Consider the following 25804-nt stretch of genomic DNA (forward strand, 5'->3'; position numbering starts at 1 on the left):
TTATTGACACCTTTAACAGGTGTCACCGTATGATCCATTTTAGTAGTAGACACAAATGTGTATTTTTCCTTTTTCTCTGTAACTGTTTCCTGAGCTTATGATTCCCACCCCACCTCCCTAGAGACGCTTAGAGCTGGTTGTAGATCAGTGTCCACAGTATTTGCAAAGCATTTAGCTGCTAGCACCTGTGCTACTCGTAGCACTATCTCACCGGTCCAGCTCTCAGCCAACCCCTTCAGGTTGGTGGTATCGTGACGCAGGGCATTAAGACTGCTGCTTTCTCTATTTAGCTACTCTTTGTCTTGTCCCTCGGCCCCTCCTCCTCAAAGCTGCAGCTTCTTGTGCTCTATTCTCTCATCTCTCCTATGCTCGAGAGCCAAGTGGACAAGTCTGAATGGCTGTTTCCGCATGTGCTGTCCCTGTTGTAGGAGTGTTAGGATGTTGCTCTTGGTTACCGACAGTCAGGCGGTGTCTGGTTACCTCACCTTTGCAGCGTCACTTTGCTGTTTTGTTAACCCTTTGAGCAGAGAACAGGGTGGAGAGCGGCACCAGGCGTGGGGCGGGATGTGTGTTTGCTTTGAATCCCCTTCAGTGTTCGGCGGGGGGGGGTTTAGAGTTGAGCTGACCTGAGGCTTGTTTTTACACCTGCCCAGAATTTTCCCAGGAGCTTGGAGTCGCTTCGGCTAAATCATCCTTGTAGGCATGGTTGTTTGTTTTTTCAAGGCTACTTGTTGGGTTGTTCGACAGAATCTGGACTTTGATCACTTGTTCACGTTACAGGAAGTGTTGCCGGCTACAGATGATTAAGCTGTAAGGTAGGAGATAACCCCTACAGGCACGACAGTAAAAGAGATGTGAGGAATAAATGAGGACAATGTACATTAACAGACAAATTATGACCAAGACATAGAAATGTTGTTTTATTAGAGTATTAGTGTAGCTTATCACATGTAATGATTTTAGTTCTGGTTTACCATCTACAGATCAATTCCTGTGCTCATAGCAGTGGTGCAACACAAAACATTAACATTTACTAACTCTAACTACAGTACTTTCATTTCAGCAGCAGTTTCAAGTCTAAAATTGCCAAAACATTTATGAAAAAATTGGTTGCTCACATTGCTGCGGTGCCGTTGGTCCCAACGCCTTCTTTGTGTGATCACATGAGCACCCTACTTGTTTTTCTAGCTGCATCTGCCAGTCTATTTATCTTGCTGTGTGCCGTGTGGTGCGGTGGCCTAGCTTGTTCCAGCAGCCTGGGTACAGAGCACGCTGCGCACAGCAGGCTAATGAGAGCATTCTTAATGAGGACGTCCAGGTGGATTCATACATCATCCCTGTGCTCCTGAGCAGCAACTGGATTTACACACCTATGAAAAATGGTCGTGCATTCGGATTTGTAGGAGGCCTTCCCTTTTTTTAACCACCCTAAAGAGCCTATGTTGAACTTAATTAATCTGTATAATTAATTACCTGATATGAGACATTACTGGGGTGTGTAAGGCAGATCTGTGATAAACCATATGTTCCTGTGGTCATTAATCATCCTAAGGATTTGCTGAACCTTTCTTGTGTTCACTTGCGCTCACTGCAGCATGATCCAAGATCTCCAACAATTTTCCAGTGAAACAAAGAAGCAGGCTCCAACACAGTTTTTTGCCCTTTCATTCAATATCTTCAACGTTTGTGTATCACTCTGAAGGCCCAAATAGGGTAGTGTACGCCTCAAGATCCATATTTGGGGGGAGCTGTTGATAAGATTTGTTTTGTGGTTTGTTTCCTTGCAGAGTATAGTCGCTTTGAGTCCAAGATCCACGACCTGAGGGAGCAGATGATGAACAGCAGCATGAGCTCAGGATCAGGCTCCCTGCGCACCAGTGAGAAACGCTCCCTCTATGTCAGGTAAGGCTGCAGCACATACGCAGACCCTCACATAACCACTCACAACATCCAGTTCTAAGATGTGAAGTCAAAATAACCACTCTTGCATAATAAACCTCTACCTGCCAATGGGGGAGAAAAAAGCCTGAAAGCACACGTTGTCAAAAGCAGCCACACTGTCCGAGTACACTGGCGTGACATATATGGCAAAAATGATAGTATGATACTTCACACTGAGTTATCAGTAGGAGAATGTCTTCTTCAGTACATTGGGTTAATACTATTCTGTGGAGATCCATTTGTCTCAATATTTCATGGTCCACAAATAAAAACAAGATTTGCAAATGTGTATCACGATTTTTGAGTAATTTATGGTGTTCACAAATGCATTTTAAAAATTTCCAAGATGATTTTAGTTAAACCCTTAAAATGTTGATTGTTATTATGTTGGGGACACGGCCTCGACATGCTTGACTTGACAAAAACAGAACAGTCAGTGAATTTTAAGTTGCCAAAATTAAAGCAATGTAAGACCAGAATAGTTCATGTAAAAATCCTTGATTACTCTTTGAAGGGTGAAGAGCTATATGTTTTTGGAAAAACACCTCTCACTCTTCAGAATACTACATGAATGCGCTGAAAAGACGGGTGTCAAAGTTTTCCACCAGCACTTAAATACAGCATATATTTGTAGAGGTCACAAATTGTCAGCTTTTCCAAAAAAAATATTGTTATGTTAATGAACTTGGGGTTAGAAATATATGTGTAGATTACTGATTTAACTGATGTTGGATTGTATTTCTTTGTGAAATTTATTTTATTTGTTGTGGACTCAAAAATGTGAAAACTAAATTACGCAGAGATTATAATTCACAGTGTAAATTGTTTTTATCAGTGGATGAACATGTATTTGTAACCAATAGTGAGACCATTTTTTCTCCATCATTATGAAATAGCTGATGGACAGGGCATTCCCCGTCGTTGTTTTGATTCCTCATAAGATACTGAATTAACTTTGTATAATGTAGATTGACGGTGGAGCCTGTTGAACTGACCTGCGTTATAACATTATGGGCTGGTGGCCAAACTGAATGGAGGCTCATTTAGGATTTAAAACAGGTGGCATCCTTCTGCTCTCACACATGCAGGCGAGTCACACAGGACTCACAGGGGTGAAGGTGAAAGCCCTGTATGATGTAACTCCATAGCCCAAGTGCTTCACCATATTTCTACTGGAGCCATAATGTGCTTCACTTAACAGCTACATTACCAGATTGATTTTGGACATTACCAGGATATATCAAAAGTATGTAGGTGTTACCTGATTGGACGCCAGCGATAAAGAGAGGAGTGTTTAGCAATCTGACTTATGCCTCTCTTATAGACCAGCTCCTATGAGGCATGTAGAGCCTAGCCTGCTCCTGTGCGGTTGACTAAGCCCACAGTTATGTTGGAAAAGCTGTCTACTTAGCCGGCTGATGCAGGAGCCGCCATGTCCTCCCAGCATAGCCTCAGGAATGTGGAGGCGTTAAGCCTGCAAGGTGTACTCAGAAAATAAAAAATACTGTGTCACATGTGCGGTAACACTGTCAAGGCTACAGGTTTTATTATCATTGGCTGTTGTAAATTAACTCTTTTTCCCATGTAAAGCACACTAGCAGATAAGCTTCAATCAGATCGCGTCATGACAGTTTCGGCAGTACTGTTTACTTACTACCAGCTGCAGTTTCAGTTGGCAGGAATCGTTTAACCAAAACTTTTAACCAGAAAAAAAAATTTTCTGCACGATGGTAGGTGACCTGTAGGTGTAGGTCAAGTGAAGTTTAAACCTGTAAAGCAGGTATATAATACCTTTTCAAAAATGAATGTCGTTTTACCGGTCTTACAAGATAGTGACGCACTCAGTCAGACAAACAGTGTATCTTTGTAGTGGAAAATATGTGACAGTCAGAAATGGCGACATTCTTTAATATGTGTTTTCCATAATAGGTTCTGGCACTTCTTTCTGCCTTGTGATTGTTTGGTTACATACACGTACTGTTTTAATATAACAGTACAATACATTGTGTGATGTGTCTGAATGTATCAGATTTTACATTGTAGTCTAAATATCAACAGTCAAGTCATAGCCTACATGAAAGTAACATGAAGTGATAGTTATACATTGAATAATCAAATGCAGGAAATTCATAACTGAGTAATGTGATCTCCTCGCATGTGGAATCTCTACACACAAATTCAAGATAAGAACATAACTGAAGCTTTTGTGTTTTTGTAGAGCTTTGTTTGACTATGACCGAACGAGGGACAGCTGTCTTCCCAGCCAAGGCCTGAGCTTCTCTTACGGGGATATCCTCCATGTCATAAATGCTTCTGACGACGAGTGGTGGCAGGCGAGGTTGGTCACACCACATGGAGAGAGTGAGCAGATTGGGGTCATTCCAAGCAAGAAAAGGTACTATTACTCCCCATTCGCAGCAGTGTACTAATACCAAACCGGGCTAATGTGCCATTCATGCCAAGTCTAGCTCAGCTTTCCTGCCTAAAATGTACCCCCCTTCCCCCCCCCTTTTCTTTTTTTCTTCCTTTCAGAGTGGAGAAGAAGGAGCGGGCCAGGTTAAAAACAGTCAAGTTCCACGCCAGGACAGGCATGATTGAGTCTAACAGGGTAAGTGTAGAAGGCCAGCTGCGCTCTGCCCTGGTGCCAGAGAGGCTGTCTTCAGAGCTGATGCTGGGCTCCCAGGGAGATGGCCTACTTCCCCCTGAGTGTGGGAAAGGGACCAGCACCTGCTCACTGAAGCAAGCAGAAAAAGCGCTCATATTACTTGTATAGATTACACACAAGCTCCGTGGAGATGAGCGGTCTCTGTAACCTCCACAGCTCGTGCACTTAGAAAATGTCTGCACGCCTGTCAGAGACGCATCTGTCAGTTTTAATTTGCAGAAGTATAAATCAGCTGTAATGTCGTGTCTGTATCATCTACAATGCAAGGAGATTCAATTTATTGCAAACAGTGTTTAAGTTGGTAAACAGAAGCCTGTTTCCTTCACATTGATATGCCATTCATTTTCACCCATTACCTGCTTCTCATTTTCATTATTTGATGTGTATTGTTTGTTTACATTTCATTTGTTTTCTTGCATGGGTGTTGAGTACCGTTCATTGAAACCCATTCTGTTTTTGTTTTCACCCTCTCATTGCCCCCCCCTCCCCCTTTCTTACCCACGCATCAACAAGCAGCCAGTCAAAGTAAAGCGCAAAAAAAGCTTCAACCTCTCACGCAAGTTCCCGTTTTACAAGAGCAAGGAGAATATTGTGCAGGAGTTGGTGGAGTCTGAACGTGAGTACCAGCTGTGTGATCGAGTGGAGGGGGGGGCTGTTTTTTTTTTTACCGTTCCTTTCCCCTTCATGCTTCAGTTCTGTCTCTCAACTTTCATCTTTCCGCTCACCTCCCGGGATGGTTTGTGTGATGGCACCACTCTCATCCCTTTTTCACTGTCCCAGGGAGATACCCCACATGCAGCGCCAGCATCAGGCTGGAGATGTGGGGTTCTCTCTGGTGTGTCTGTGCATCTGTCTACGGGCTCCAGAGGAGTGTCTAGCTGTATGTGCTGCCAGCTGCGTGTGTGTGTGTGTGCAAGTTCTTGGCTGCATTAACACACAGGCCTTCTAACACTGAGATGCTACTCCTTGTATAAGTCCTGATCAATTCTCCAGTCAGTCACTGACCCACAACAAGAAGAATCTCATTAACTGGACTGAAGCTTTAACACTTAACAGGTCAAAATCCCATTTTAATGGGATTGGGCTTGTGTAATTGAAAGGCCATGGCTTACTATGAACAAAGTGGGGCTCAGGCTTAATGAGTACAGCACAGCGCCATGTGTCAGTGGGCCTGGCGAGCACTACACACCACTCCTCTCCTTCTCTGCCCCGACTCTCACTAACCTCTTCTTCTTCCTGTCTGCTCTCTTCTCTTGGTTTCTGCTATCACCTGTCGGGACACCTAGGACTTCCCAGGGTTAAGCGATGACTTTTATGGATCAAAGAGTTTGAGTAAGTGTGTGGTTGTACTGTGTCAAGCAGCTGTCCCCTGAGCTCAAAAAATAAATGCTTTGTCACTGCAGACCCAGCTGGGAATGCTAAACCACACACATTTAGAGTGACACACAAAGACCTACGTGTGCACACACACTTACAACACACATACACCTACTAGGATTCACAGTACATATAAAATATGCATTCCCAAGGGAGGGTGAGTGAGCGTTACACTTATTCTGAATGTCTCATGGGATCTTTACAATACAACAAGTTTAGTAGAGTTTTGTCAGATAAGGTCACACAGAGCTGGAATATATCTGTCACCATAGCAGGGAGTTGCTATGCCTGGTTGGAAACACTTTTTCCCTCCAGTTCCCCAGGGTCAGCCAGCTCCTGCCTCCCTCCTGTGGACCAAATTTTTTTCCCCCAGGATGGCAAAGTCATGACCCACCCTCCTCTGCCTCCGTTTTGCCAGTACTCGTTGCCTTTGTTGGTTGGGTTGGTTAGGTTTAGGCATGAGGACTGAGAATAGTTAGGGTTAGGGTTAGAATATCAGGGAAAGCCAATCAGAGGCAGAACAGGGCGAGTCATGACTTTGCCTACTGTGGATAATGTAAAGCCTGTTTTCTTGGTCTTTTCCCTGATATGAGCCACTGGCACAGATCTAGCAGTACAAGGGAATTGTAGCTCATTCGGGATATAATCACCGGAAACACTTAATTTCCTATTGCTTGCACTTAAAACCACTTCCCTAATATTGCGAGAGCATGGCTTCCGCACCAAGCGAGACTTCTGTTTTCTTTATCCCCTTTTTTTTAATGGCCTAGATGTTGAGAAAACAAGGTGCTTTTTCCCATTAGGCCTTTGAGGCAGGTGAAAATAATTTTCACCCACAAGAAGAGAATTTGTGTTGATAGTAATGTGTTAATGGCTGTTTTTGAGATAATCTGCAACTTTCTCTTATATCCTTTACAGAATGCCTGACATCCAACACAAGTGACAGTGAAAGCAGTTCGAGTGAGTCACATTCATCTTTCATGGTTTTTCTGGGTTTTTTTTTAAACTATCCACATAGATGAATAACATGGTAGAAGTTAGTTTTAAACTATCCACATAGATGAATAACATGGTAGAAGTTAGTTTTAAACTATCCACATAGATGAATAACATGGTCGAAGTTAGTTTAAACTATCCACATAGATGAATAACATGGTAGAAGTTAGTTTTAAACTATCCACATAGATGAATAACATGGTCGAAGTTAGTTTAAACTATCCACATAGATGAATAACATGGTAGAAGTTAGTTTTAAACTATCCACATAGATGAATAACATGGTCGAAGTTAGTTTTAAACTATCCACATAGATGAATAACATGGTCGAAGTTAGTTTTAAACTATCCACATAGATGAATAACATGGTCGAAGTTAGTTTTAAACTATCCACATAGATGAATAACATGGTCGAAGTTAGTTTTAAACTATCCACATAGATGAATAACATGGTAGAAGTTAGTTTTAAACTATCCACATAGATGAACAACATGGTCGAAGTTAGTTTTAAACTATCCACATAGATGAATAACATGGTCGAAGTTAGTTTTAAACTATCCACATAGATGAATAACATGGTCGAAGTTAGTTTGACATATCACATCCTTCATATTAAGATATTTTAAGTATTGTGATGTGTTGCTGTGGTTAGATAAGATGGACGTTCAGATATAAAGAGCAAACATACTCTGCTATCTAGTGACTTCACAAACCACAACATGAGTCAAGGTGACAATGATTATTCCATCATGGCTTTGTATGTTCTCTGTGTGGTCCTTCTTCAGAGCAGCACGTCACAATATAAATAGTAATAGAGGCTAATGAAGGAGTTACTACATAGAGGAGAGCTAACACTGTTGCCAGACACCAGGCTGAAGCTAGTTTGATAATCGATCGATGGATCCACATTTGCCCTGAGTTGAAGTTAGTCTTAAGTTCAGTATTGATCATCTGGACTCAGTTGTCCACCGTCAGTGCAGCAGAGTCCTTCTACATCAGTGATTCTGATCAGTTATTTTAAATCAGGTCACAGACCCACAGCTGAGCCTTTTTCTGCTCATCCTAAACGACCTGTGAATCCACCATTACAAATGTATTGTAATCACATTGTTTTTTTCCCACCAAAAATATTATCATAAAAATACCTCGGCCATATTGTTGCCCACCCTGAGTGGATACTAATTTTACTTGAAGTGAAAGTTGCTTCTTGTACCTTTCTTATTCTTGGTGTTTATCTCTTATTTGGTGTCTTATATTTCTTATTTAAACGAGACATAACATTTCTGATGATTTTTTTTGTTATCACAGAGGGCCAGGAGGACACAATTCTCTCCTATGAGCCAGTCATTCGACAAGAAAGTGAGTAAATAATTTCCTTACAGTTTGAAAAACCACCTAGAACCTCGGCATAAATCTAACTATGGACTGTGTGCTTTTACAACCAACCTCACCTGCTGTCTTTGTCTCACATTCAGTCCACTACACAAGACCTGTCATCATATTGGGCCCAATGAAGGACAGAGTAAATGATGACCTCATCTCTGAGTTCCCCCACAAGTTTGGCTCCTGTGTACCCCGTGAGTTGACAGCACAACAAATCCAGACAGTACACTAAAAATAGCAACAGTGACCAAAATAAACTTTTTCCATTCCTCTCCTCAGATACGACTCGTCCAAGGAGAGAGAATGAGATGGACGGCCAGGACTACCACTTTGTGGGCTCGCGGGAGCAAATGGAGAAAGACATTCAAGATAATAAATTCATTGAGGCAGGCCAGTTCAATGAGAACCTCTACGGGACGAGCATCTTGTCTGTGAGAACTGTGGCTGAGAGGGTATGCAACAAGAATTCTATTTCTCTGTGGGGTTGAGTTACTAGACTGGGTTTGGTGTAGTTGGGGTGTAACAGGACAGCAGACAATTGTAAATGATGATCCGCTTAACCCTTGGAGCCCAACAGACGTAATACTCGTCCAAATTCACACCCCTACATCTCAGTTGAATTCCTCACCAAGTATTAATCACAGCAAAGTGGAGCATATATAAAGTGAAACAATGCTAGTTGCTTGGCTATGCAATGAAGTGTTGGCGTGAATAATAAATTTGAATTTAACTCATCATTGCATAGATAAGGAGCACATATCACAAGAAAGATCAAACTTCTGCAAAGTAACATCTTTACTAATTTTTTAGCCCATTTTCTCACTTCTGCTTCTCGGTTAAATAAGTCACATCAGTCCCCATCAGTTCACAACATACCAATGATCAAAACAGCAGAACGCCCTTTCCGCTGAAGCTATTTGTCTCTCTGTGTGACAAAGCGTTGCTGATCTGGTTTTGAAGCAACAGCACATTTCTGCATTGTCTCCAGTATAGGTCTAACATTACATCCTACTTTGTATGAAACATTTATATGTGAATGTATTTGTTTTTCATTGCAATTATTCAAAAGTTGTGGTGAAAAGACCTGAACAGTTCACATGTGCACAAGCAGGCTCTTGCACAAACACATTTCTGTTAGGCACTTAGCACGTTTGAAACTGCTAAATCCGAGAGTATCCCACCATGATTGTTCTGATATTGCCAGATTCCCAATCTTCCCTACACAGTTACGAAAATATATCTCTGCCAGTTTTTTAAGATGGGATACGTTTTTGTTTCATAAGACTAGTATAAAAAATGTGCACGTTTTCCATCAAATTATGAAAGATCTGAATATCCTGTTCTTAAACAAAAAAGATACAGGATGTATGGGTAACCCTTATAATGACCAAGTTTAAAAGTAAAGGTGTTAAAATTACCCTGAAATCAGCCAAGGGCTCATAGGGTTAAACCTTCCCAAAGTTCATAATAACGGTTTGTGACGAAAATCTAAAACTTGTATTATTTTTTTCCCCCCCAGGGGAAACACTGCATCCTTGATGTGTCTGGGAATGCCATAAAACGACTGCAGCAAGCACAACTTTATCCGATTGCCATCTTTATTAAACCAAAATCCATTGAAGCCCTAATGTAAGTTGGAGCTTTGTACATATTCAAGATATCGGTGCATGTCAACTTGTCCGTGATACTAACCATAACTTCCTTTTTCCCCCCTTTTTTTTTTTTAGGGAAATGAATAAGAGGCAGACGTACGAGCAGGCCAATAAAGTCTTTGACAAGGCAGTTAAGCTGGAGCAAGATTTTGGAGAGTTTTTCACAGGTGGGTTCTGCTTACTTTTTGCACTGGGTCACTGACAGATTTTTGTAATTCCAAGTAGGACTGAAACAAACATACAACAGTATTCATTCATTTAATCTGTCAACTATGTTTTTATTAGTTGTTTGATATATCAAAGGAGAAATCCTGACAACCCAAGCTGTTGTCTTCAAATGTAAAAACAACTTAAAGATATTTGGAAAATCAAAATGAAGATAAAATACGGAAATTAAACAAATTCTCACATTTGAGAAGCTAGATCCAGCAAATATCATTTTGGCTTGATTAAACAATTGAAATGATGACTCTATGGATTAGTTGATTGATTAGGTTTGTGTTTGTGTCTCCAGCTATTGTACAGGGTGACTCACTAGAGGAGATCTACAACAAAATCAAGCTAATCATTGAGGAGCAGTCTGGTCCCTACATCTGGATCCCCTCCTCTGAGAAGCTCTGAGCTCCCTGCCGTCCCCTCTGCGTTGGTGCAGAGCTCCCCTCCTGCCTCCCAGAGACCCCACCCAAGCCCAAATAGCCCCCCTCCTCACTTCCTTTTTGCAGATATGTTTCATATCAAGTTTTAGTGTCATCATTATGTTACTCTCTAAATGAAAAAGAAGTCTTATCACCATTACTGTGACTGTGCACACCCCTGCATGAGTTTCTCAACAAATCCATTCAAGACTGGAAATGCCATTCTAAAGGAATTTGTCAAATGAAAACAAAAGGGAAAAGGAATAAAATCCTTTTTGTAGACTGGGACTGACTGAAGATCAGAATGTTTTACAGAAATCTGGACAGAGGAGTTGGGATTCAAAAGAAGTTGCAGGGGAACAGAGACAAATCATACCAAGTTGGAACACTTTGTAAATGTTCATCAAATCACATTTAAAAAGACACGCAAGATGAAAAGTGAAGACCAATTAAGGGTTTTTTGGGGTTTTTTTCTAAAATGACTGGATAAAATCTAGCCCTGCTGATGGTACTGTTCAAGGAGTCATCTCTTGTTTATAATGACTGAGGAAATTATTGGAGGAGTCTACAAACTGGTGATCTATTTATCACAAACCAGCTTGCTGTTTGGTCGTCTGCCAGTTGTCTGTGCTGCAGCCGATAAAGACATCATGGGAGGCAGATCAAGAGGAAGAAATGCGTTGTGAATCTCTACATTTATATTATGAAATCACAAGATAAATGATAAAATCCTACTGAGATTTTACTACATATTAAAAACTACACATTTTACACTTCACTAGAATTGTCAATTTGGAGGGCTGTTAGATTTTGTTTTTCCTTTGTTTAGTTTTTTTGTTTGTTTTTTTTTCTTTTCTTTGTGGGATTTTTTGCTTGTGGTTTTTAGCTGCTCTGTGTAAAGGATGGGGGTAGAGAAGTGTAACTGGGCTCTCTGCAAAACACCAAACTGCCTTACATCAAATACAAATTCTGTTTTGTGACTACCTGTTGTCTGTGAGGGAGGCTGCACACAATTGACAAGGAAACGAGAGCAAACCTTCTCATCTTTCCTTACTTTTTGTGTCCTCCAACTGCCAGGAGGCCTAACTTGAGTGCAATAGATAAAACAAAGTCTCACCTCTGTGGGCGCCTTTTCTCCCCTGTATTTCAGTCTTTTTCCTGTGTAATTAAAGACCGATTTGGCCATTGGATTACAATTTGGACAGCCAAAGCCTCCTAACTCATGTTGAGCAGCAGACCACCCTATTACACTCTCTGCCTTCCAAGAGGATTCTCTTCTGATTGAATGGTCACATGGTACTGTCCTATCTGCCGCCATGATGGTGGCCTTAAAACGGGTAGAACAAGACAATAATTGTATTGGATGTCCTAACAATTAAAGAGTCAATATAACCTGTTTTGGATTGTGCCCCTACCAAAAAAACAACACTAAAGTTGGGTTTGATTAAAGCTATATGCTTTGTGTATCTACAAACGTATGAATTCTTAATGAATCTGTTGTTGGCAGATGCTGAACCACTGTGTTGAGCTCCTAAGTGCGTCTGGGGTGAGCTAGACCAGCTCAGGAATCTAAACGTACAGATACCATTTCCCCTGCGACTGAAAGGCTGTGTTTGGGCGATGACATAGTTCACAGCAGTCAAATGTGAAAAGTACTCATGGTACTGTCGCTTTTAAAGGCATTTTCAACTGAGTAGTATAATCAGGTTGTATTATGTGTCTTCTCTTTTTTGTGAGGCGGGGAGCTTGTTCAAGGCCATCGGTGTGGTAACCTTTGAGTTGGCTTTATGGCATCACCGGGATTGAAATGACCTGCTCCACCCTCCCATGCAGATCTTGGCGCTGTATGTTAATGTGTGCATGCGAGAGGGCACATCTGAAGAAGGAATACTGTCGCCCCTGATCCTGTGAACGTTCTCGCTTTTCTTCCTCAACTTTTTTGAAGAGTGCAAAGGGATTTTTCTTTTCTCCTCCTCAGAGAGCCAGACCCAACATGAAGTGGTAACCTAGACCTCTGGGTCCCCTGCTCTCTCCCACCCACAGAGCACCTGTACCTGCAGGCATTTTCTGAACAGGTGTGCCCACCTGCCAGGCACCACTGCTAAACCAGCTGTCATTACCTGTGTCAAAACCAGAGTTCAGGGAATAACCGAAGGGAACAGAGCCATTTATAAACTGCTTGCAGACTGTTTCAAAGGGTGTGGTAGCTGTACAATGTAAATAAGCCCCCAGCAGATCCCCCTCACCTGTGCTTCATGCATGTGTGAATCAAACTGGGACAAACATGTTTTATAGACCACAAATGTCAGGTAAGTAAAGTTTGAGCTACTCTTGAGATATAATTTCCATACAAATGTGCTGTATTGTTGGTATTTCTCTTCAAATGCCTATTGGAACACTAACTAGTCAGTTGGGAATTCGATTCCCTAAAATAGGGCCTGTCTACATGTGATTTCTTGTGGAACGTGTCTGGGTGTATAGATTTAAAAAATATATTGTAAAATAATTCAAAAGAGATGCAGGCAGAAACCTAGACAATATCACAGAAACCAGGAGCATTGATCAATACACCATTTAGAAGCTTAGAATTGGTCCTCTCTGGTGTTAGTTGAAATACAGCTGACTGTTAATGATGTGTGTGGTATTCATACCTCAGTCAGCCATGTCAAAGCCCAAAGAACTTGATTTCATTTTACTCTTTCCATTGAGGTTGTGATATATAACAAGATGGAACCTGAATGCCTCTGTGTGTGTATAATTGATGAGGGTCTTTGTTCTGATGAGAGAAATGATGACATATATACTTTTATTTTTTGGGTGGGGGGGTCAGGGTTCTTGTTTGTACTTTTGGGTGATGATGTTTATGTTATAGCACATCTGTGCAGTAAGTGCTTGCAAACATGAACCCTTTGATTGTACAGTAGTTTCCTTCCTGTCACTGCAGGTGGTACAGCCTATCAGGACACTTGGCCTCATGGTCTTCCCTGTCCTAGTCATGAGGGAACACAGTCCTGCTACTTTTGTTTGGGTTTTTATTTTGGGACTTGACAAGAGTTTATTTGTTTGAGAATAAAATATGTGACTCAGTTATGATTTTGATGTGCTTGTTATTCCACTGACTGCAACTGAAATAACTCAGTGGCTTCAGAAATAATCAGAACATAAACAATTATACAGAAGATTAAGCATTTATTTATTTGACAATTGTGGGAGTGGAGTGACATGCAACAGAAGTCCTTGACTTGAATTGAACTGGGAACGTATGCGATGTATGTTTCAACCACTAGGCTGCTGGGACACCAAACACCAGATTTTAATGCAACAATTTATCAAACGCTGGATGAACATTTAACCACAACTACAGTAACTGCAACAAAGTGAAGGACCTGAGTCAATATAATGTCTTTCAACACTAGTCTGACAACAGCTGACCTGTCCCAGATTGGTTATTCTTCCATTATGAGGTTCCTCTTGGCTTTGTCCAGCCTGTCCAAGATTTCACTGTAGAGACTGGACATCTGTGGGTAACAATCAAGTATTAAACTTTAAAACGTCTCCACTCTCAAAGGTTTGCAATGATGCCTATATACTGTATGTCAGAATAAGACCTGGGTATATGCTTGGCTTAAAGCCTTCGTCACATTTGCCTAACTAGCAGGACGACAGAGACTCTGTCACGCTCCATTGCTGCAACCAACCCCGTCTGTTTAATTCCTCCCCTCTCTCTGCCCAGTGCCTGTGTCCTCTACCTGCATCTCGTAGCTCTCCTGCAGAGATCCCAGGTGGCGGACGAAGCTCATTGCTAGCCCACACCACTTCTCAGCCTCGGGGTACTGAGCCAGGCTGTACAGCAATATTCCTGTGTTCCAAGCTCGAGTCAACAACCACAGGATCTCCATCTCTGGGAAGTCATCCAGCTACAGAGAAGAGAAGAAAGTCAGTCAAAAGGCCATTTAATGGTGGCCACCTGGGTGACTCGTTTAAGTCAAATGTACAAAAGAAAATCTGGTTTTAGTGGGTTACGGCTGTAACAACAAGTCAACAACAACTTTAATCCAATCCTGTCCTACTGTATGTTAACCTTTACTAATGCTTGCTTGTAATGTTTAAACCAGACCATAAACAAACTCCAAGGTCTATCATTTTAAAAGTTTAATTCGTTTTTCAGTCCACTTTAATCTTGGGCTTTCACTTTGATCCAAAGAATTCCACAGCTTTCGAGTAATCACTCAATATGAAAGGGGAAATATGCGCTGCCTCTAAAGCAGGGTAATGTCTCAATAATTTGATGCCTCTTTCAGAGCTGTAGCTCACCGGCAGTGTGATGATTTGTACAGCACATTAACATTCAAATTGGCAGGAAGGGGGTGGTGAATGGAAGCATCTGCTAATTGAAGTGCGGCTGAAAGCCCATTGATAAAAAGAGGCTTCTAGAACAGCAGGCAGGCATGGAGTGGAAGAGAGGGGGTTACTTATATGGCAGGGAGCCGTTCTGTTGGAGGGAACGGGGTGGGAGCCAAGCGATGGATGTGTGTGATTGGTGCTGACTCACTGCGGCTGCAATGATGGACAGGGCCTCCTCGTAGTAGCCCCACACCTCCTCTAGTACATGGGCCTCCACCTCTGACACACCGCTTGGGAGGGACAGTTTGATCAGGCTGTGAACACACTTGCTGAGGATGGGGACAGGAAAGAAACATCAGAAACCCTTTCATCTTATGGGAATGGATCGTTAATGAAATGTCTGGGGTATTTTAATGCAGAGTAGTGATGGGCATGCCTGCAGTGCGCCAGGTCAGTCTGTGGTTGTTTCTTGTGCAGAGAGACAGCAACTCTCAAGGCCTTCTTACACAGCAGAGGAAAGTGGGCTGGAGGCTCCATGGCTAAAGCTACATATAGAAGAAAAGATGCCAGCATACTGGTCACACTGGTGTGTTTTTCTTTAAGCATGTCAGCTAATATACGATCAACAATACAGCAATGTTTTTTTGTCTTACCTGCAATGGTCTCTACCACTTTGGTTTCAACATTTTCAAGCTCCAGGACAGACTCCAGTACTGTCTCAACCTTGGGGTCATTTAGTTTAGCACGAGCCTCAAACTCATACAACAGCAGAAGAGTGTCTGTTGGGTCCGCTGGGGAGCTTCCTATGAATTCATGTTTTATAAAAAGCAAAATCTGTAATTGTTGTTTTATCAGGCTAGGGTGTGCAAATGAATAAAAATGACTGTAATTTATTAATACTCATTTGAGTAAAAATACGGTACCTGATGCTTTCAGAGTTTTCCACACCTCCCAACAGATCTGAATATGCTCCAGAGCCTGAGTAAGCTCCTCAGTCTGTACAAAAATGGAAACGCAAAGCAATCATTTTGAACTCATCATCTCCATCTAGTGTTCAGTCCCTCACAAGGCAGAGGGATTAAAATAAGGCATCTACGTCAGCACCAGTGATGTGGACAGTCATGTCCCCTCTCCACTGGTCTAGGTAAATTTCTATCCATGTGGATGAAGAGTGGGCTAAATGTGGGAGATAGGCAGAGAGAGTGGGTGGCACACCTGGGCAGAGTAAGGAGACTTCCTGCAGAGCTCCAAAGAGGCGGCAGCAGCCATTAGCAGACATGTCTTCTGGCCCATGAGCAGTGCGCGATCAGGAGGGCACAGCTGGGAGAGCTACGTGTTCACAGAGATGCACACATGTATTAAATAGGAAGTAACCTGTCATAGTAGTAGTATATAGTATTCTTATTTATTTCCATTTTGATAGTGTTAACCCAGAGGTAAGAAGAGCTGGTTAGTCCAGAACAAGAGCGATCTTGTGACTTATGACATGAGGTTATGTGATTTTGAAGCACAAGACAACTGGAAAATTGGTAGGGAAAGAATTCAAAACATTTTCTTCATTCAACAACTACTTTTGAAGTTCATCTGTTTCTCTGAAATACCTACTCAACATTCAACAGCAGAACCTTCAACAGGGCAGTTGCATGTAATAAAATCAAACATGTACACTCATTCAACATCTCCTGGAAAAATAAAGCTTAAAAATTGTTGTTACTATGCATACTAGGTGCAATCACAGACATTCTGGCGAAGTTATGGTCAATAAGTCAGATGATGGTGGTAACTTTCAGGATGGGAGCACTGTGTATCACTGTGATTCTTTATCCTATACTGATGTTTATCTTTTTTTATTGTGTTAAATCCCTGTTCAGGTTTTATTGATCTACACCCACATACTATACTGTAGGCATTGATTAAATAACTTGACAAAGCTAATAAGTGCACTTGCCTGGTAAGAGAGCACAAAGAAATCCCTCATTCTGTCAGGACTGCTCTCGCACTGCAGAGCCGAGTTCCAAGCTGTAACAAAGACAAACACAAGTCCACAAAACACACACACACACACAAATGAAGGCACTGCAAGATGTTAAGTGATAGCATACTATGTCAGATTGAAGTGACAAGGAGAGAAAGAATCTTAGTACCAATCTTCCTAAACCAGTTAGCTTCCTCTGTGCATTTCTCAACAGTCATGCAAGATTGGTGTGAAACTTTCCGCAGAGCTGCAGTGATGGCAAACAAAACATTTGTTGGTTATGACGCACAGCAGATATTGCAGTTCAGACCTTTCTCCCACAAATGCTTTTAACCCCTGCTGCATATGTACTCACCCATTTTAATATATGGAAGCAGGACATCCAGATTCACATTCCTACAAGGAGTGATATATTAAAAAGCAGCACAAGCAATATAAAAAAAAAATTTAAAAAAACACTCCTTATTAGGTACTTCCCCCTCACCTCATCTCATCACTGGATCTTTCTATTGTGGATAGCACAAGTCGAACCAAACACCTATAAAAAGATGAATGGAGAGACTGGTGTTGACCTCCTTTCTTTCACCTACTAACTGTATTATACAGAGACACACTTTCAGTGGAGAAGCCAGAGAATATAGGTCAGTGGATCATGAGGTGTATGAAAAACCAAAAATTATATTTTAATATAACAGATGTGATTATTCTGCTGGTATTTTGTTTATTTGTATATTAAACTATTCATTTGGATTGTGTATTCCAGTTCTCACAGACCTGAGAGCAGTCAGAACCTGAGCTTCATCTTTGGAGTTCTCACACAAACTCTCCAGTGCCTTCATGGCCGTGTCCTGCTGTTCATTCTACCACAGGGGAAGAAACATCCTTATTAGCATTAATATCATTGCCATCATACAGTAGATACATACACACATGGACAAAAGTAGTAAAAATGGGATTCACACACGGGCTATGAATAAGAATCTCTGTCTAGACCTTATACTTACAAATGACTATGAAGTGTTTCTGAGGGTACATCCACTAACATTTTGTATAATTTGTAAATATCACAATTAAGTGATATTATATCAATTTATAAGACAATGTGATCTGTTTCATGTTACTTTTAAAAAGGTGCACACCACCTCTGTACTTTTTCATATGTTTATGTGCAGTAAGCTTGGAGGTGGTAGACAGTAATGGCTATCTCTGAACCCAGCTAATTATTTTTACCCAACAGTGAAGAGCTTTTCCTAGAAAGGTGCAACACGCCCAAACATCTATGCTACTCCCTCAAGATCCTGACCCCTGCAAACCTTAACCAAGCAGTATGAGTGTGCACTGACAAGGACAGGTTCCTCACAGGTTCCCCACCCACACAGCTGGGAGCTATATTATCATATTTTCAAATATTTGTAAGACTGGTGTACAGTCACATTCATGAGACTGATGAGTCTTACCTCCAAAGCAATCTGAGCCGCCAGACTAAGGAGATTGGAAGCAGCATTCTCAGATACCAGCAGTTTGTCCTCACTGGCCATAGGACTCCTGGACATAAGTCCCATAGCATTCACTGCCTCTACAGCTAGTGCAAATACATAACATATTATAGTCTCATCACCATACTGAGAAGAAGATACTCAATTTTGTGTATATGCAGCACAAAACCTATGTTTTGTAGATACCTTTCTCCACATTGTTCTCCTGCACTGCAATCTTGTAAACACTGAACTGAGTGAAAATGCTGTCAGGATCACATCTCTCTGCCTCTTTAATTGCTTCTTTTGCCTAATAAACACAAGTGTTTACACCGATATAAACATGCATCACATATAGAAACAGTAAAAATGTATTGGCAAGATGTGTCAGCCATTGCATTAGGGCTCAAATTGTCTTACCTTTTCAAGTTGCTTTAGTTGCAGGAAACAGGAAGCTCTGTTCCTCTGCAGTTTGGCCAAGTTGGAGTCCATCTGACCTGCCTTAAAGAAACTCAGGGAGTAGTTATACCACTGCAGAGCCTCAGAATAGTTTTTGGCCTAGGAAGAAAGATAGACATTATAAAATTATACTTATTTATCCCCATATGGAAATAAATCATCTGCATTGAACCTATCCAAAGTATTTTTGAGCAGCAGTTAGCCACAGTGCAGTGATCAGAGATTAATTATAGAACTGAGGCCATTGTCTCCACAGAGAAGGGTGCACCAACCTGGACCCACAAACTTCTTTTTTTGTTGCATCTTTGCCTTTATTGAAGAGTGGGCAGTGAGGAGACACACAGGAAACAAGGAGGGAGAGAGATGGGTTGAGGGTCCTTGGCTGAAATCGAACCAGGAGTGTTGCACTTATGGCTATCATCACCATTTGGCTATCAGGGCAATGTCCACACAAGCCTTCTTGCAATGAGGTGACAGTGCTTACCACTGACCTGATCCACTGTACTGATAATTATACAAACTAGTGCAGTGCCCGTGCAAAATCTGTTTTAGCGTGTGTTTTTGCTACAAAGTAGCCTGGGCTATTCGAAGTGTTTTCAGTTTCATCCATTTTGTTGAGGGTCTGAAGTGTATTTCACATTTTAGCTGCCAAAGCTCCGCTGCCTTATACCCTCTCTAAAGCCCAATTTCCACCAGGAGCGCTGTGGCACGTCTCAGGAGGCCCTCTGTGCCACAGCGCTATCAATCCGCAGCATTTCTATATTTGACGGAGCCGTTTCTAAATCGCGTCAAGCTCAACTGAGCAGATCGCACCAAACAGGAACTTCAGTCTTTCAAAATAAAACAACCCGTGCAGCCTCCCGATTGTATTTCAACAACAAACACGAATAAAACAGACAGATAAAGACACCATCTAGCTACGTAGCCTACTGACATATCGTATACGCACAAAAATCAAATAAAAATACTAAATCAACTAAATTTGAGCAAGTTAACAAAATCGGGCATTTTAGTTGTGCTGCTACTACAGTAATTACGGTAGCCTAAAGGCACAAGTTCGGATTTTATTGGGCTGCCGCAATTACTGTATTAACAGTGCAACTTCATTTTAAAAGACATAGTTCTCTCCCAGAGCTCCGCTCGCCGTGACTTGTCCGGTGTGAGTTGACATCGGGCAGAGGACGAAGCAAAACTGTGGCGCAGCTGTTTCGCGCCGCTGACGGACCTGGTGGAAATCCCGGTAACTCTGGTCCAAATCCCGGTAACTCTGGTCCTCCGCTGTGCTCAGTGTGTGAGCGGGGGAGTGGCCAGCGGCTAGACCGGCAACAGTATGCTTCTTTTACCGATATATTTGTCTATATCTTTTACATTTCTTATCCAAACAACGTCAAACTTGGCACTTCACTTACCCGTGCCCGTGGCAAGATTGAAATCAATCGGATGAACGGTTCGAGAGATATGCGAATAACAGACTAACAGACAGACAGACGTTCCTGTAATTTATAGATTGACAGGTACAATATAATACATCTAGTGCATTTCAGAGTACTGTATTAGGCATACCTCAAAGTGTTTGGATGCTTTATCCCAAAGCATGACATGTAGACTCGTGAGGGCCTGTGGATTTAGTTGTTTACCTGTGTAGTGGCCTGAGTGGGTGTAAAAAAATAAAAAGATTATACTGAAACACAGCTATCTATAAAATACATCATACTTGTGTTACTTTGAAATGTATCATGAAATTTCTATTAAAATCAGACATATTCCAGACATGAGTCGCTACATAAAGTACCAGTGATGATATCCTCTATTTTCTGTTTGCCCAACAGCTCTTTGCCTCTCTGTAGCAGCAGCTCAATGTGCAAAACGAGAGCAGTTCCGAGGTCAGGGGACGACTCAAAGTGCTGACCCACACGTTTTAAATACTCAAATGCCAGCACTTCTCTAAACAAAACGAAACATACATTATTCAAAGCTGAACAGTATATGTCTGGGCATTTTTTTATGTTTATATGTGAGCCAGCTGAGAGTGTTTACCTGTCTTCAGACATGAGCAGTTTCACTGTGCTAAGACACACCTCAAGAGAAACCTCAGATTCCAGCATCTCATTAAGTCCTGAAAAGATATTTTTATGATCTGCTTTTAAGTGTGCATAATACTAGAGAAATTATTACACACACATTGGTAGCCATTTTTGGAGTTTTTCTAATCACACTCTTCTAAATCAAACCAGTAACACTCTATTTTCAAGTACTTCTATAACCTCTAAGCCAAAGATGCCCCACTGCTGCCTAAGTTAATCAAGTTCTGAATAAATTATTCAAGGAGGTCTGGTAATAACTAACCTGCTCTGATATGATCATCTGAGGCACGGCATCTCAGGAGTATTCTCATCTTTAAGTACCGCCCAGAGGCACTCACACATTCCTGTAAAATTGCAGTGTTACAAGATACAGAGCATCTGAGATGTATTTTTTGTGCATGTGTCAAAACGCATGTATAAACTACATAGTGAAAATGATTTTTCAAATCCCACCTTGTTGGCTAAGCTGACAGCATTAAGAGCCTTCTCATGAAACCTCTGACAGTCCCACTCAAAATAAACAGTGGCAAGGAGCCGCAAAGCCTTTGCCTAAAGTGATGAATATTGAAGACAATTGAAAAAATATAGTTATTTTTAATTTGTACACATACAGTATACAACCTTGCTTCTGCCAAACTATGTACTACACTTTCTAACCTGGACTTCAGATCCAGGAGCATATTTTGTATTCATCTTCCCAATGTCATAGCTTTGGCTGAAATACAAATAAATTATCACAATATAACTTTTTCCCACAGAATTGTTTCTCTGCACTTTTCTGTTGAAATTAAACATCATGATATTTACCTCAACCAGAATGCACTGTCTTCAAACTTTCTCAGGTTGTAAGTGTCTATTCCAAAGTTGTAGCACAAAAGGGAGAGGTACGCAGTCTGCATGATATGTAAAACACTGTAAGAAAAGACTGTAAACATGCCCTCCTTTTCTAATAGCATTGTAAAATGTGAAATAAGATTTTGTTACTTCTTTTGGTAGCCGCAGCAGCATGTCTTTACAGCGCTGCATACAGACCACAGCCTCATGGTTATTCCCTTGACTTATGGCCTGAAAGAAGCAGATACTTTAACTTCCTATTAAATATCAGCAAAAAAATTAAATAAAATTCCTCATTAACAGAATAAGATTTTCCTCTCTCATTGTTTCTCAGTTTGCATTTTAGCTGTCTCACAATTCACACTGCAAGTCTGTCAGAATAGCACCTCCTCAGCTGCCAAATATCACAAGAACAAATATTCACGTTGAAGGTGTTGAACATCACATGTGCAACAACTCACCGATTCTGCCTGGTAGGAGAGAATTCGAAGCAGATCCTTCTCCACATCGCTTTTGGATGAGCCAACGTCAGCTGCGCCATCACCTCTGGATGTAAGCTGGCTATAGAGGGTTTCCAGGCTCTACAGATTTTGTAAATAAAGACATTTGTACAGATCATATTTACACTTACTTTTTCAATTTGAGTGTTTTTTCCTTCACCTTGACAGCAAGCCTTAGGAAATGATCTGCCATCTGGAAGTTTTTGCAGTCTAGCCAGGTTCTTCCTGTTTTGCTGGCCATCTGTAAAGAATAGACACTGACAAATAGAACTTGTCCTCCAGAAATGTTCAGCACTACAGTAAAGCTTACCAAGATCTGCTTGCGGATGATGCCCTCTGTTGGATTCTCAGGCTCACAGCAGTACAAAAGACTGCATGCAACATGGCGCACTGTGAAGATGATGACCATATATGAATATGACGTGACACTATCCTGACTATCCCGACTTGTATTGCTACACAATGTCAATATTTTGGATGATGAGTATTTCCACGTATCATGATCATCAATAAAAAAAAATGCGTAAGTCTACCTTTGGCTTTCTGAGTTTTACTTATGGTGGAGCCCACATTCTTGGTAACTGCCCAGTTCCACAGCTGAATGGCACACTCCTCAAGCTGTAATATGAGTATGAAAAATAAATATTAATACAAGATGCTATTTTTCCATCTTATAGGCCACATAGAGGTGACAAGTCACAGTATCTTAGAGCAGTAAAACTGCTTTTGAGGACAAGGAAAATGGAAATAGTGGAGAAAAATGTGTATTTTTATTTTTAAAATGTTCCTGTTTTGAATACAACGTAAATCTTTCATTCATGTAAATTATGGTAAAACCAGAATGATGAGTTACATTAAACCTTTTCCAAGAAAGTGAGAAAAAAACTCTGTCAAGTAGAAAAAAGGCTTGGTGGCATTACATAAGATATGAACTTCATTACAAAAGAAAGAACTGTGAAATTGAAGATTTCTGCTAATATATATAAATGTTTAAATGTTGTTTTCAATAAACAATACTGTGGGCTATAGTCAGACCTGTCACTCACTCTCACACTTGTATATACCTGTGGATCCAGTATTTTGGGGTAATCCTCTACACCAGATACTTCAGAGAAGATCTTCTCTATCACCTCATTGTAATCTGCCTGCTGTTTCTGCAGCAATTTATCTGCGAGGCCTGCATGTGAACAAAACAAAATCAAGACATGTTGACAAGTGATCCAAACAAGTGATGTCTGAGATGGTCCAACACATATCAAAACACATCACTTCCCTGACAGCAACCCTAATTTCACATAGGAGAGAAAAAGGAAATTTACTCACCAAGACCTTCCGGTTGTACACAAACACTAAGCAACAGTACATATCATCCAACCATGCTGCCTTATCAAGAAGTATTATCTTTCCTGTTGTAGGATTAACACTAGTGAAGTGAGTGGGGAAAACCCTCAACTCTTCAAGCCAAATGTTTTCCACATTCTTAATAACCAGTACCAGTCCTAATGAATGTTTGAAGGTAATTTTAAGTCTTTGTTTAATTAGAATATAATCATTTTGATATTTGATTGTAGTCATCTAAAGGACTAATAGACATCTTAAAATTACATATTAACCTGTTAATGTTTACTCTTGATTGTTTCTTGATATTTAAGTAAAATCTGATTATTAAGTCTAACATCACAAATATATCAGAAGCTAGACATCTGAAATAAGAAGTCAACAACCTCTCAGGATGTGAACAGCTTTTCTCAGTAAATATTTGATATACTATATTGATATATCATTGATTAGCTAATTTTCTGTCAATTTGATTGCGACTTCATTCGGTAAGTTAACCATTGAGATGGAGTCAAAAAAGGTCTTGTTAATTGCTGTATGCATGAAATTGCCTACTGCTTTAAAACAATATGACAGGGATATATCTGAAAAAGTCAAAGCAAAGGTTAGCCTACATGAACAATCTAAGCTAACGCTAGCTAATTAGCCTTAGCTACTAGCAGTGGGATTCAATGGTAGCTATGGTGACCTAGCTAGATTGGAAGTTGGGTAATTTAGCAACCCTTCGTACAAACTCTGTTGCAAAAACGGCATTAAAACAATGGTTGGTATTGGAAACGGTGGTAAATGGGAATTACTCACATTTCACAGTCGAAACAAATTGGTCCATGTTTCAGGTGTTACCACTGCGGCACTAGCTGTGACAAATGCCGACGAAGTGTGTCCAGGTGAGACCTTACAGGAAACTCTTTAAAGTTAACTAAATCAAGACTTTATATGCCCCATAAATCCTGTCTTGACTACGAGACTGATCAGTATTGTCGAATTTTAGTTGTTACAATATTTCTTACATAAAGATACAATCATGTGACCGATTTATTCCAAGTTGGTTCATATATTAGCTTTCATTAGCAGACAGTAAAATAATAATAATAATAATAATAAAAATAAGCTAAGGCGTACATAAATATACAATATTGGTTACAAAGACACGATGGTTTTATTATTATTATTTATTTATTTTTTTTCAAATTTTCCTCGTGTAGAAACTGGCATATATCACAAAGGACATTTTAAATTGTTAACACACCTGCAGCTAATAAAGTCAAATATGGTTGCATTGGTCCGTGTATCTTTTGGTCATTCGATTTTCTTTTCAGGAAAGAGCATTGAAAAACATTGATTTTCGTTTTAAAATAAAAAATATTAAATTGAAATACCAGCTTTTTCTTTTTCCTGGTCATGAGCAGACATGTTTTGTTTGATTTTATTTTCATATTTTGAATAATAAAAAAAAACAAAAAACAATGGCAAACAGAAACAAAAAATGACCAGTTTTCTCATATTCTGAGACGGGATGTCATCATCAAGGCAAGAGCCTTTTCTTTCTTTTTTTTAAAGTTCTGTCCATGTGGGAAAAGTAGCTTAATACTAACCTGACAAACCATCATATGTGTCTATAAAAGAGAAATGCTGCAGGTGGCGCCAAATCACGAACAAAACAAAACATGCTTCCTAACCCAACAGATCCCCACTGACTCACTACAGCTTAAAAACAGCTGACATAAACAAAATAAAAAGCTTCCTGGATGCACTAATCTTACCTGTCGAAATAAAACATACTCTCACTAGTGTGCAGTGCCGAAATATTGAATTTATTAAAAAAACAAAGTTAACTTACTGCCCAGATCATGAAACCTCTAAATTAGTAGGCCACTGTAGACGAATTAACATTATTTTACACACACTGACAGGTGAACACAGTAACACGTAATCAGGAGGGATTCCAACCTGATGACGTTTTGACCGGTCCTAACTGCTCTACTGTTGACACAGAGATGAAGACATCCTGTCAGGAATTGAAGAATTGACAGAAGATGTTCCACTGCATCAACTGGGAACAAGGTTGGTTTGGTTCAAGTCTTACTATTGCCTTTATTGATTTGTATTATCAATTGATATTGACTGTACTTTTTGAACTGTCTTT

The 25804-nt window shown here is 40.5% G+C and overlaps 2 protein-coding genes across 6 annotated transcripts in view; one reads left to right on the top strand and one right to left on the bottom strand.

Moving 5' to 3' along the window:
• The window catches only part of dlg3 (discs, large homolog 3 (Drosophila)), a 79539-nt gene extending 65809 nt beyond the window's left edge, over window positions 1-13730 (top strand). For 4 of the 5 annotated variants that reach the window (XM_062425923.1, XM_062425924.1, XM_062425925.1 and 1 more), the window contains 11 exons: window positions 1788-1902; window positions 4160-4336; window positions 4474-4549; window positions 5123-5222; window positions 6902-6943; window positions 8288-8338; window positions 8455-8556; window positions 8642-8814; window positions 9882-9991; window positions 10090-10181; window positions 10529-13730. In XM_062425923.1, coding sequence (XP_062281907.1) covers window positions 1788-1902; window positions 4160-4336; window positions 4474-4549; window positions 5123-5222; window positions 6902-6943; window positions 8288-8338; window positions 8455-8556; window positions 8642-8814; window positions 9882-9991; window positions 10090-10181; window positions 10529-10635 — 1145 coding nt within the window. In that variant the 3' untranslated portion in view covers window positions 10636-13730. The remainder of the gene's footprint in view (window positions 1-1787; window positions 1903-4159; window positions 4337-4473; window positions 4550-5122; window positions 5223-6901; window positions 6944-8287; window positions 8339-8454; window positions 8557-8641; window positions 8815-9881; window positions 9992-10089; window positions 10182-10528) is intronic. The other variant, XM_062425926.1, reaches the window with a different exon arrangement.
• A 365-nt stretch (window positions 13731-14095) lies between these two features.
• tex11 (testis expressed 11) lies at window positions 14096-24487 on the bottom strand. Its single transcript, XM_062425928.1, has 29 exons — window positions 24460-24487; window positions 23385-23497; window positions 22854-22938; window positions 22631-22710; window positions 22481-22561; window positions 22282-22401; window positions 21971-22051; window positions 21794-21879; window positions 21644-21701; window positions 21440-21535; window positions 21249-21330; window positions 20940-21018; window positions 20695-20846; window positions 20466-20551; window positions 18864-19001; window positions 18651-18753; window positions 18426-18550; window positions 17743-17828; window positions 17453-17506; window positions 17324-17364; window positions 17138-17215; window positions 16942-17012; window positions 16209-16322; window positions 15917-15989; window positions 15647-15796; window positions 15430-15538; window positions 15202-15322; window positions 14399-14566; window positions 14096-14167 (listed from the first exon to the last, which is right to left on the bottom strand). Exons 1-29 carry the CDS (start codon window positions 24485-24487, stop codon window positions 14096-14098), a joined length of 2730 nt encoding a protein of 909 aa, XP_062281912.1.
• Window positions 24488-25804: the final 1317 nt, after the last annotated feature.

The sequence above is a fragment of the Scomber scombrus genome, chromosome 9, assembly GCF_963691925.1.
Source record: "Scomber scombrus chromosome 9, fScoSco1.1, whole genome shotgun sequence".
Classification (NCBI taxonomy): domain Eukaryota; kingdom Metazoa; phylum Chordata; class Actinopteri; order Scombriformes; family Scombridae; genus Scomber; species Scomber scombrus.

What these genes read in the sequence shown, in the direction of transcription:
- tex11 (XM_062425928.1), bottom strand. Translation starts at nt 24,487, where the DNA reads ATGGACCAATTTGTTTCGACTGTGAAAT. An exon ending in GACAGTGCATTCTGGTTGAG is followed by an intron (nt 21,702 to 21,793) that starts GTAAATATCATG and finishes TTTGTATTTCAG; the next exon opens with CCAAAGCTATGACATTGGGA. An exon ending in GCTTCCATATATTAAAATGG is followed by an intron (nt 17,216 to 17,323) that starts GTGAGTACATAT and finishes CCATCACTGCAG; the next exon opens with CTCTGCGGAAAGTTTCACAC.